The following is a 12065-nucleotide window of genomic DNA, read 5'->3' as shown; positions in this document are numbered from 1 at the left end:
ATATATATCATTTTTATGTGTACTGTTCCTTTAAGAGACATTCCTGCATTGTATAATTATTGGTCTATATTTTATTATCTCTTGTAGAATATATAGCACTTTATAATTATGAAAGCCCAGAGTCTGGTGATTTGACATTCAACGAAGGTGACACAATCATGGTGACACAGAAAGAAGGAGAGTGGTGGACAGGAAGCATTGAAGACAGAACTGGAATCTTTCCTTCCAACTATGTCAGGCCAAAGGAGACTGATGTATGAACATGTTTTAGCACTTTGTATTTTCATGAATGTCGTATATTAGGAGTTTAAAATTATCTTCTACGTCCAGAATATTTTAAAGCTATCTTTGCATTATCTTTTTATTTACATATTAAATAAAATTTATTTATTTATTTTTAAATGTGTCAATGTATAAACATAAATAAGTTCAATGCAGTGTTATCTAAGATATAATATTTTACTGTGAAATTCTGTCCAAAACAAAACATGACTTTGAATAAATTAACAAGGCATGGTTTCTTACTCATCTTCAGAACAAGCTGGAGATAATTTATAGTATTTGTATGACAAAACAAACACACATGTAGTACTGTAGGAATGTTCAGATATTAGTGTTTTCCTGACTAAACACATTTTAGCGCAAATTTACATTTACAATGCATTGTCAAACACCTGAAATTCTAGCTCAATGACAGAAATTGGATTTCTTTAGTCTTACAATGGCACAACAGAATGTTTATTATAGTCATCCATTAGATATAAGTGATACCTTGCTAATTCTTTCAGATGCTTAGTTATTTGTTCAGAACCAGTTTGATTCTGTCATGGGCATGAGGCTGATGAGTCCACTTGAGGAATTAATAATGTTCCAGTGACTTCAGGAATTAAAACATTAACAGACAGCTAGTACTACCTACTTTTAAACCTTTATTTCAAAGCAATGTCTAACACTTCCAAGAGGGAAGAAAAGGTAACCAAAGTAATTTTGCTGAAGAGAAATTCTATTCTTGAAGCAAAAGACAAAATTATATTTAGGTGGAACACTTTGGTCTTAAGATCCTGAAATTCGAGCAGTTTATCTTATTGTACACTTCAGGGCAGATAGAGCCCACTGCCAAAAGTCCACCATCCCAGATAACTATGAATGAGTTTAATGTAGTTTACTAGGTAGATCCTTTTGTTGATGAGAGTATGATGTAGAGCCCAAATAATAGAGAATTGATCATAATTATTTATTGCATAGATGTCAGTCGTTTGAACCTGCTCCCAATAAGTGAAGATTGCTAGCTAGCCATTCAGGATGAAAACTAGCTAGATTAAATGTTCATTATTTTAGTGAGTCAATGAAATGAGAAGTAAAATGGATTTATTTTGTCTTTTTATTGTCACATCTGCAGCACATTGCTTCTGTAATCTTTTGCTTTTTGTAAATTGATTTGTCTTGCTTCTTAAAGTGTGTTGTTTTAATGGACATGTAAGCATAAGGGTCTATAATATAATTAATGATGGAGCCTTACACAAAACCAAAGTCACAAAGCACCCAATATAATTTGTTGCTAGACCTGTTTAGGCTGTTTAGCAAACCCTCTTAACATACTGTATATCAACCAGCTTCAGAGTTTGATTAGATTATTTTGAAGAATGTTACTGTTTATTACATTTAGGACACTGGCATAAGAAGCACAGTCAAGTTTCTGCACTATAATTCCTTGCCAATGCAGAAAAAGAAGAAAGCAAACACTTTTTAAAAATGTATTTATATAACCTAGACACTCTAATGTTCAGTACATGCAACCAGTTTGTTAATATAGTTATATCAAAAAGACATTAAAAAAGGTAAAGCTCCCATGTAATTTATTAACAAGAATATTGTCTTTATTTTTCTTGCAGCCTGTGTTAACCAAAATACACCATCTCTTTCTCAGATGTTTATTGTGTTTATATCTCAACACTTTTTGTCTTTTTCCTACAGAGTTTGTGTAATGTAATTAGATCAGGAGTATTAAATAAAAAACCAGGTATGTTATCTTCTTAATACCTACAGCTTTTTAATATAGATGACACAAAATAATAAGATCGATGTAGATATAGACCTGTTTATAACTGTACATTTTAATATGCATGCCACTTATTAATCTATGTTAAAGGTGTTCTGTGACTTAAAATTAGATAGACAAACAAGTTGTGCAGAATTAATGTGTATGTTATTCACAGCCACTGATTTTTGTTATACATAAAATGTATTACTGTTAAAGAAATAGAACTAGCTATATGCCAGTGTTATAACTAAAGCTAATAATTAACTATTGAAGAAAGTGAAGCTTATGATTAAGTCATTGTGTGATTAATAAAGAAACAACACACCAGATACATAAATTAACATAAAGTATATGGTTCACTGAATCTGCATTAAGCACTAAAAATCTGCAATTTAATACCTAGAAAGCCATTATTAGTATTTAAAAAAGCAGTGTTCTGGATGATTAATGTATTTTGTCATAAAACTCTCTAACATACATACTTTATGGTTGATGTTATAAAATGTACATCTTAGTCCATTATTCTGACTTGGGGAAATTTAAGTAATAATTAATTTTAATCATAGGCCAGCAATACAATTCTGCAGTCTAACTGACCTACAGTTATATCAAAATATGATGATTTAATCTGTACATTGTTAACATCTAGCCAGATGTGCACTGAGAGGTCTTCTCCTGAAATTATCCTCATACATGTGCAACATATTAGAAATACATGTCTAAAATTTCAATCTTATCTTTCAGCCTGTTGTATTTAAGCATTTGTTCATTTAATATTCATCTTCAATAAATGTTTATTTAAAAATAATAGGAGTAGTTATTATTTGTAGCCTTATGACAAATATATAGTTTCTCTAATTGCTTTTCAGTCACATAAGATAGGACAATTCTCTGTTACATGTTAAAAAGGCAATATGGTGTTTGCTACAAATATAGTTACAGATAATTCTGTTTTTCAGAGATTGCTCAAGTAACTACTGCGTATACGGCAGCAAGCCCTGAGCAGCTCAGTCTGGCTCCTGGGCAGCTTATTCTCATTGAAAGTAAAAATCAGTCAGGATGGTGGCAGGGAGAGTTACAAGTAAGTAAAACAAGTAATTAAATTGCTAAGTAGTAAACTGAACTGATTCTTCATCAGTAGAAGCAGTAAAAGCAAAAACTGGCATTTGTTAAAATTGTTGCATAGCACAGCACCTTGTGGATCCAGCATCTTGGATTTGAATCTCACATCTGGACATTACTTGTGTGAAGTTTGGATTTTCTCCTCATGTCTGCATGGCTTTTTTTCTCACTTTCCCAAAGGCATGCAGGTTAAGTTAATTAGTTATTCCAAATTGGTCTTTCTGTCAGTATGAGTATGGGAGTTTGCAAAAGTGAGGCCTTTGGTGGTCAGGTGTCCTGCCCAGGTCTGTTTTTGCCTTGTGCCCAGTGCTGCCAAGACAGTAAAAGTGGATTAAGCAGGTTTGAACATGTTATGATATTTTGTTAAAGTTGTGCAATTAAAAAAAAGCAGGTAATTCAGAGTACCAAGTTAAAGTTTAATGTTAGGAAAGTTGAGCAATTTTTTTAAATGCTAAGGTCTGTTGTAATTTTAGTATTTTGTTTGTCTTTACAATGGCTATCAAACTAAATCATAACTGATTGGTTTGCAACAAGATTTTCATCTTGGACAAATATAAAAAATATTTGTATTCCTTAGACTGAACCTTTGTTATGGCCAGTTTAGATTCTAGAAAGTGTTTGGTTAATGTACCTTTGCTAAATTTGACCCTAAAACTCTTAGTGTTTTCCTTTCTCTTCTGATTTACCTTCATACCTAAACATGTTTATCTTATGGACCTGATAATTACTGTAACACTTTTTTCCATTTTTTGCAGTAAACTGCCCCTCTGATCAGCATTATCATTTTCTTCTCTTTGCCATCCAAAATGGCTACTGTTTTTTGACAAGCATCTTTCATTGGTTATGTTATTGGAATTGATATTAATTTGAAATCTTCTTCCAACTTCTCTCTAAGCTTTACTAACATTTCACTTTCTACAGCTCTTTTCACATCTTGGATTTCTTTGATTTTTTTTCTCTAATGTGCAGCAGTATAGAATAAATTTGCATCTTTGATATTATAGCATATGTATCAGTCTGTATTCTGTCCCTCTTCAGATTTTCTCTGTCTACCATACTGTTTTGGATTTATTTGGTCATACTTTTACTCATACTGCTGGTGATACACTAATTTTTTTTGTTTTGTAAGGAAATGTCCCTCTTAAGATTTCTTAAGCCAATGTCAGAACCTCTGAATATTTTTTAACCTATCTGAATCTTACTGTGCCAGCTTCTTTGTCTCTATGTTAAACTGTACTAACAGTTACTGTATCTAAAGACTCAGATCTGTGTTAATATAGTGTGAGTATAGTATTTCCAGATTTATATCTTCATTTTCACTGTTGTTCTTTTTATTTACTGCTAGGATACTTTTCACCTGTTCATCCCCATTCTAATGCCTGTTGACAGTTTTTTCCCCCAGTCCATATTAGGCTGTTTCTGAAGAATTGGTGCTCCTCCTGAAACCATGATCTACTGCAGTAGCATAATACATTTAGTCACAGACTTTATTCAGATAAAATAGGTCTCTTCATCTTGTCCTAACAAAGTAGCATTTTCTGAAGATGGAACACTGTTTATCTCTGAACATAATTCAAGTTAATTTTAATACCATCAGAATGTTTAAAATATTGCTTTTTTACCTTTGCATTATTTTGCCACCTTCTTTCAAGATGAATTCAATACTCTTTACTTCTCTCTTTTTTACTTCTCTTATTTTGTCTCTTACCAGTGTAGAAATTACTGATGATTATTAATCAATAAGATGCCTACCAAAGAGGACACCATTATAATGTCTGATTTGAAAAAGAGATTTCAACTTGATTAATTATCAGTTTTGCCTTGGCGATACCAGTAATTAATCAAATAATACGGCAAGGCTTCTTATTTATTTACCATACCTTTCTTGGTTGTAGGAGGCAGGTCTCCGGCCTTTAAACTTATGTCAAGGTAAATGAAGCAAACTCATTTTAAGAAAAATAATAACACAATAGGTTAATAAAACGCAAGGATTATAGAAATATGATTACTGCATGTATACGTTGACATATAAGACTGGACACAGACAGTAGACAAACAAACATATAACATATAAGCTGTTTACTGGTATTTAGTAGAGTTCTACTTTATCTTGGCCCAGATAAATAGTTTTATGATACCAAGTCTTTACGGATAATGTCCGATGTTGGAGCTGTTGCTTTGTTGTTGCTATGGGTTGAAATGGAAGATTCTTCATGCATTGGAGTGCACCCTTTCTCTTTGCTGCATGATTCTTGTCATTGTTGTGCTGCTGCTTCTTGCCACTTCTTAGGGGAAAGACATTACTCATTCTGTTCTAAGAGTTTGGATGCTGAAGTTTCCTTCTTGAAATAATGGCTGCTCCTAAGCAGACAGGGCTCAGTGCTTAGTTTCGTAGATTGGATCTCTGCCCTCAAGCTCACAAAGAGAAAAGTTTGTTGGCTTTGGTTCCCAAAGCAAGAGGCTCATAGCTTTTAATTTGAGAGATTTTAGAAATTCATTTTAGAGAGTTCCTACTCCCTAAGATAATCCCAGGGAGGGTGCCCAGAGAGAGAGAATCCCCAGGTAGTGCAGTGATTGTCCAGAAAATATCCCAGAGAGAGAGAGAGAGAGAGAGAGAGTTTCTTTAAGGTGGTCCATAGTTTTAAAGAAAGGTTTAACCTTCTCCTGATTGGATTCAAGTCTCTTCCAATTATAAAATCGTTGTCTTTTAATAGGTGGGTTCTTTTCTCTATCTTAGTTGTCATCCGTTGAATTATAGGTCTTTATCCTTGCTTGAGTCCATTTCATACCTTTTGACTTAAGAGGTCTGCAGAAGGCCCTCTGGAGGGATGTCAGTGCAACATCTGGTTTACACCTTTCTTATCAGATGAACTCCAGGCTGATCTTGGTACAGGTTCAAGTTCAGTCACTTAGTTTGGAATGGAAGTGGGTTTTGTGCAGCTGGACACCTGCATCCCTGTTAAATCTGTTTTCTTAACAGGCCTGGGGCCTCATGCATAACGCCGTGCGTAGAATTCGCACTATAACATCATGTAAGCACAAAAATGGAAATGTACTTACGCACAAAAAAATCCAGATGCATAATTCTGTGTGTTCGCCAACTTCCACGTTCTTCCGCTACATAAATCCCGGTCAGTGTGGAAATTAAGACACGTGCATGCGCCTGCTGCCCCACCCCAACTTCTCCCAGAATTACGCCTCTTTGAATATGCAAATCAATATAAATAGCCCTTAAAATCAGCCTTCTGTGAAAAGAAACAATGGCAAAAGTACAAGGAAAAATAGAAGAATTTCAGCGAATACCAAGTGGAGGCAAAGAAATAAATTTACTATTTGTTGGTTTAAACAATGGTATAAACAACAAAAGGAAGTGACATAGCGTAGTGGAGAAACTCAAAAGCTCAAGTTCACAAAGTCTCACAGTGCCCGAAATAAAAAAAGAAGTTGTCGCATATCAAAGTTGCCGTGAAAGGTGAGTCGTAGCCCACCGTTGAGTGTCATATGAAAGCTTATTAGGGTACAGAGAAAAAAAAAAGTTACACAGTATGAAAAAAGCATGAAATGTCAACTTTAATCTCTAAATTTCCACTTTAATCATGTAGTTTATTTTGTTATTAAAATAGAACGTCATAAACTTCATCTTAGAATCGCTTAATTTACTAGTTTCTCAAATCTCATCGTAACTAAAGTACCATGTTAAATGCTTTGTTTTGTATTTGATCTTCTGTGTGCTCTGTGTGTGAGAATCACTACATTTTTCCGTTCTTTCTCTTCCTCAGGACACAGAATCCATTAAATTTGTGATATTACAGCTCTCTGAATAATTAAAATACTGAGAAGTATACGTAATATCATTTTCATGATGATAGGAGTTAAAGCATGTTATTAAACATGGGAACACGGCGGTGCAGTGATTGTTCATGTCTTACACAAGATGCTTGCTGTGCCATGTGCGACCTTCGATGAAATGCTTTAATGCAGCAGTACTGTCTTTTTCAAAAGTACTAACCCCTAATTCCTGTCCTTACTTTTCTTTCCCGAAATACCCATTCGCCACACAAACAGCTCAGTAATAGACGTTAAGCCATCTGTAAGCTTAGAACGCCAATTCTTCAAAACTTTTAAGGAACATTGAAATATCTTCGTAATGTTTAATTAATCTATCCATCTATCCTTCCAGTGTCATGGCAGCCACAGCAAGAATACAGTGCGAGGCAGGAACAAACCGTGAACAAAGGTCAAATTACTCGCTAGCGCTGCGGCACCGTGTAGTTAAAGTTGAAGTTTTATCTGTATAATATAATAAATATATTTTGCTGCATTTCATCTTAAAAATGATATCATCATCATATGTAAATACATGCTTTATAAAGTGGCTCAGGTTGTGCAACATTATAAATGTATCATAAGTACAATTACCTCACTGTAAACTTGCAAGTACAAACAATTCTACAAGGTGCACTTGATGGACTGATTTGAGTGTGTGTATAGTTCTTGGGAGGAAACTGTTTGTGAACCGCAAGGTCCGAACAGGAAAGGCTCTGAAGCGTTTGTCAGATGAGACCAGTTCAAATAGCTAATGGCTGAGACAGAATGAGCTTGATGCTGTATACCGATAATTCTCTTTCTGATCAGCTGCTGTACTCCTGTGATTTACACTCAGATACAGTGATATAAATACTCTGAGTGGTGCAGTGAAGTAATATGGAAAAAGATGATCCGATGTGGCAACCCCTAATGGGAGCAGCTGAAAGAAGAAGAAGGTGCAGTGAGAGAAACGACACTAAAGCAGCTATTGTTTTTAGAATAGTTTGACCATTCTGTGGACTATTATATTGTTACAGGTTAATTACAATCAGATGTATTAAACTAATAAAAAATATGTGGTTAATTTCAGTGTATTTATAAAGCCGCGTCAGGGATGTGGATCTGAAAAAGAAAGGGAAACCACAATGGAACAGTAGCACTGCTTTGACGTTGGGTGCCGCCAGTCTGCAAAACCATGTGCAAAACTTGAGTATGACAGGGTATGAGCTACCGTGGAAATGTGCGTGGCTTTATGCCAAGTTTAGGTTTTATACATCGCGATTTGAATGTGGAAACGTTCTTATGCAACATTTCTGTGCGTACGCACCATTTATACATGAGGCCCCTGGTGTTCCATGAAAGCCTAAAAGAATGGACAATGCAGACTTTGTCCTCTACCAGTCTTTGCCAGCCATGTACTCTTTTTGCCACTTCCTTGATGCTTTCTTACTTGCATTATAAGACACAAATCTTGCTGCTAGGGATTTGACCAAAACTTACTGTTTTGCGTCATATCATCTTTAAAAGCCTAGTAGCTTTAAAACTATACTTTCCAATTCCAATAGTAACTTCCTGTCATAATGACTTACTTGGTTTGGCATGAACCTGTCAGAAATGTTTTGACACAATATTTAAAATTTCAAGATCTTGTTATCAACATATATGTATGTATGTTTACAGTGTATGCATGTATATGGCTTTTCTTTGATTGTTTTTTTTTTTAATGTATTGGCCGCCGTCATTTGTTCTTAGCACTATGCTTCCCTACATTACAGCTCCTTAGTGATTAATAATTAGAGCCTTAAATTTTTTTTTTATTTTGCGGGCCACCAGATGCTTTTGTGATATATTTTGGGGGAGTCCTGCCAAGACCAGGTGAGTCAGGAAACTTGCTTGTAGATTGTTCCATTAAATTTCTGGGTAAATGGCAAGAGTGAACACAGCCTGGCAGTTTTCTAGGCGAAGATATATTAAGTCAATTTTTCCAAGAAATTACCCATTTTTCCTTATGTGTGAATAAAGGCCAAATAATGCCTAGCTTACAGTTACTTTAGTCTTACCTTTGGTAAGGAAGGGTCTCATCAAAGCTATTTAATCTGTCTTAAAACCACCAAGTCTTCTGTGTGCTTGTTTGTGGAATCACTTGTAGATCTCATTCTGTATTGCATACAATCGTCAAAATACTATTCTTTATTTTAAGTAAATAAATGATCACAAAGCCAATTTTCATCTCTTCAGTTTTCTTTTTTTTTTTTTCTTTTTTGTTTAAGGCTAGAGGGAAAAAGCGTCAAAAAGGATGGTTTCCTGCTTCACATGTGAAAATTATGGGGCCTAGCAGTGGCAAGATAACTCCAGCTTCCACTTCAGGTTCATGTGCTTTTTTTTTTAAAGTTGTTAATGAAACAACTATACATGTTTAACATATTTACATTATGGTAGAGTAGTACTATGGTTTTGTACCGTGTTAGCCATTATGGATATAATGAGAAGTCAAGCAAAATTACACTTTTTATTGGCTAACTAAAAAGATTACAATATACACGCTTTCGAGGCAACTTAGGCCTCTTCTTCAGGAGGTTGCTACATATTGTATGTGCTGGATTTAACAGCGAAATACCTAGGCCGGTTGGATCCAAAGTCAAAAAAGTACAATCTAAAAGGAACTGGAGAATATGGATGGGGTATGTGCATGACTTATATTTTTATATACAGTATGTACTGTAAATATATGTATGTGCTGTGCACGTGCTGTCTGTAAGTAGTCATGTTTCTTTTGTCTTATCTACTTTTTCTGCTTTGATGTTTTTCTGCACATTTCATTATAAAGGGGTGATTCACACGTTTTCCAAACATGTTAGAATTAGTCTCTTAATAAGAGTAGAAGGTTCCCGTGTGTGTTGGGCCCCTCATATTGTATGTAGAGGAACTCGATACACAGGCAAGATGTAAATGTAAAAAGATGAACATCTTGCCTGAAGAAGGTGCGTGGGTTGCCTCAAAAGCCTGCATATTGTAATCTTTGTAGTTAGCCAATAATAGATGTCATTTTGCTTGACTTCTCATTATGGTAAAGTAAAATATATAGGTTAGTTGATTAAGAAATATAACATTTGTGTCTCATAGCTAAATAACTTATCGCATTTTATTTTCCCCTACTTACAGTGTGTCAGGTAATAGCAATGTATGACTATTCAGCCGTGAATGAAGATGAACTTAGTTTTTGCAAAGGGCAGCTCATCAATGTTCTGAACAAAAACGATTCGGACTGGTGGCAAGGAGAGGTCAATGGAGTAACTGGCCTCTTTCCTTCAAATTATGTAAAGATGACTACTGATTGTGATCCAAGTCAGCAATGTAAGTTATTAGAAATATGAGTATAATTAAGATTCTTTCGGAATTTTACTTTTTTGTCTCATTTTAGCCGATTGTATTTTTTTTCAGTGTTATCTTTTGTTTTTAGGTTAATTAATTGCATGGGCATAATGTTTACATTTTTGTAAAGATATGCTTGTTCAAATGTAAAATAATCAAATGCTATTGGTGTCATAAGGTACTGAAAATTATTTTGGTTCGAATAGTCAGATTTATTATTCATTTTATTTTTTTAGAGTTACCTCAATAAAATGGCAGAAGTAAATTTTATTAGCAAATTAGCAACTTAAAGAAGGTCTTTGTCTGTTTATACTTCACTTCTTTATTTTACAGCTTATTTGGTGTTATTTTACCGTAAGTGAAATGTGTTATTTTTTTTGTTTAATCAGTAATCTATATGGTAACACAAATCAGTCTAAATTAAAGTACAGTGGTACCTCGGTATACGTCCTTAATCTGTTCCGAATCCTTTGACTTACACCAAACAGGATGTATACTAAACAAATTTTTCCCATAAGAAATAGTGGGAAAATGATTAATCTGTTCCCATGAAAAAAATCCTATTATTATTGGCATATTATACATTGATGGGGTTGTATAAAATAATTTAAACACTGCTTAATACTAAAATACATAAATACAAAAGCAATTAGATGAAATAAATGAAAATTTAACCTCACTTTACTTTTTAATAACGTCTTTGTTTTTCACAATCGTAGATACCGTCGTTATCGCCAAATGGTATGCAACAGCCATGTCCACCTTCATACTTTTCAACAATCAATTCAAATTTACGTGAAAAACACAAAATCACGTTGTGACGATGCGGGTTTGCTGTATGCTCCCATCTGTTGTCGGGGAGCCCTTGAACCATACACCGTCGGTAATGTGCCTCACTGCTAAGCTCATCGGTAACAACAAAGCCAAGGGGATGATGAAAAAGTGCAAAGTGCTTTTATTAAAACAATCAACAAAATAAGATGTTCAAATTAAAGTGCAGTCTCCAAAATTGCAATAAATAATCCATAAAATCAGAAGTGAAACGTGGAGATTAAAAACAATAGAAAAAAGTCTTCTTAAAAACGAGGTTAAAATAGAGCAGGAAGCATTCTTTAAAAAAAAAAAAAATGAAGAAGCCTGGTGCCTTTTTACCTGGCGGCCCCCCTGCTCTCCAGCGCGCTCTCTCTCTCTCTCTCTCAACCTCCCGTCTGTTCTTTCTTTTTCCTCCCCTTCCAGCCGACTCGCGCTTCTATTTATCAAGATAAGCAGCCCCAGGAACAATCACAAATGCGGATGTTCTCTCACCTGTGTACTTAGGTGAGAAACGCCCACATTGCGAATCACCCTGAGAACCTTCAGCCACATAACCACCAAGCCACGATCGCGTTGATTATTTATTTTAAAGCTAGCCTTTGACAGGAGCTGTGGACATGCTATACTACACGCATGAAAATTCACAGAGAGTTATAGCATAGGTTGTTCACTGAATGCTAGCAACTGGCACACTGATGCTCGTGGGCAGTCGTGGCTTTATCTCGAGAGAGGTAAACAAGGGTAGCGCGCGATGTTCTAGCACGCAAGTCGTATTCCAAACAAAGGTCATATAACAAGCAAAATTTTTCGTGTCCAATCAGGAAGTATACCAAGTTGGACTTATTCCAAAGCAGACGTATACTGAGGTACCACTGTACATGATTTAGCTTTATTTAATTGTAACATTATT

At 34.9% G+C, this 12065-nt stretch overlaps 1 protein-coding gene across 3 annotated transcripts in view; it reads left to right on the top strand.

Annotated features, from left to right (window-relative positions):
- The window catches only part of LOC120526080 (intersectin-2-like), a 299488-nt gene that overhangs the window by 230642 nt on the left and 56781 nt on the right, over positions 1-12065 (top strand). For all 3 annotated transcript variants that reach the window (XM_039748966.1, XM_039748968.1, XM_039748967.1), the window contains 5 exons: positions 88-254; positions 1975-2020; positions 3001-3122; positions 9241-9337; positions 10133-10324. In XM_039748966.1, coding sequence (XP_039604900.1) covers positions 88-254; positions 1975-2020; positions 3001-3122; positions 9241-9337; positions 10133-10324 — 624 coding nt within the window. The remainder of the gene's footprint in view (positions 1-87; positions 255-1974; positions 2021-3000; positions 3123-9240; positions 9338-10132; positions 10325-12065) is intronic.

Source organism: Polypterus senegalus, chromosome 3 (genome assembly GCF_016835505.1).
Source record: "Polypterus senegalus isolate Bchr_013 chromosome 3, ASM1683550v1, whole genome shotgun sequence".
NCBI lineage: Eukaryota > Metazoa > Chordata > Cladistia > Polypteriformes > Polypteridae > Polypterus > Polypterus senegalus.
This window is presented reverse-complemented; position numbering and strand designations above follow the sequence as displayed.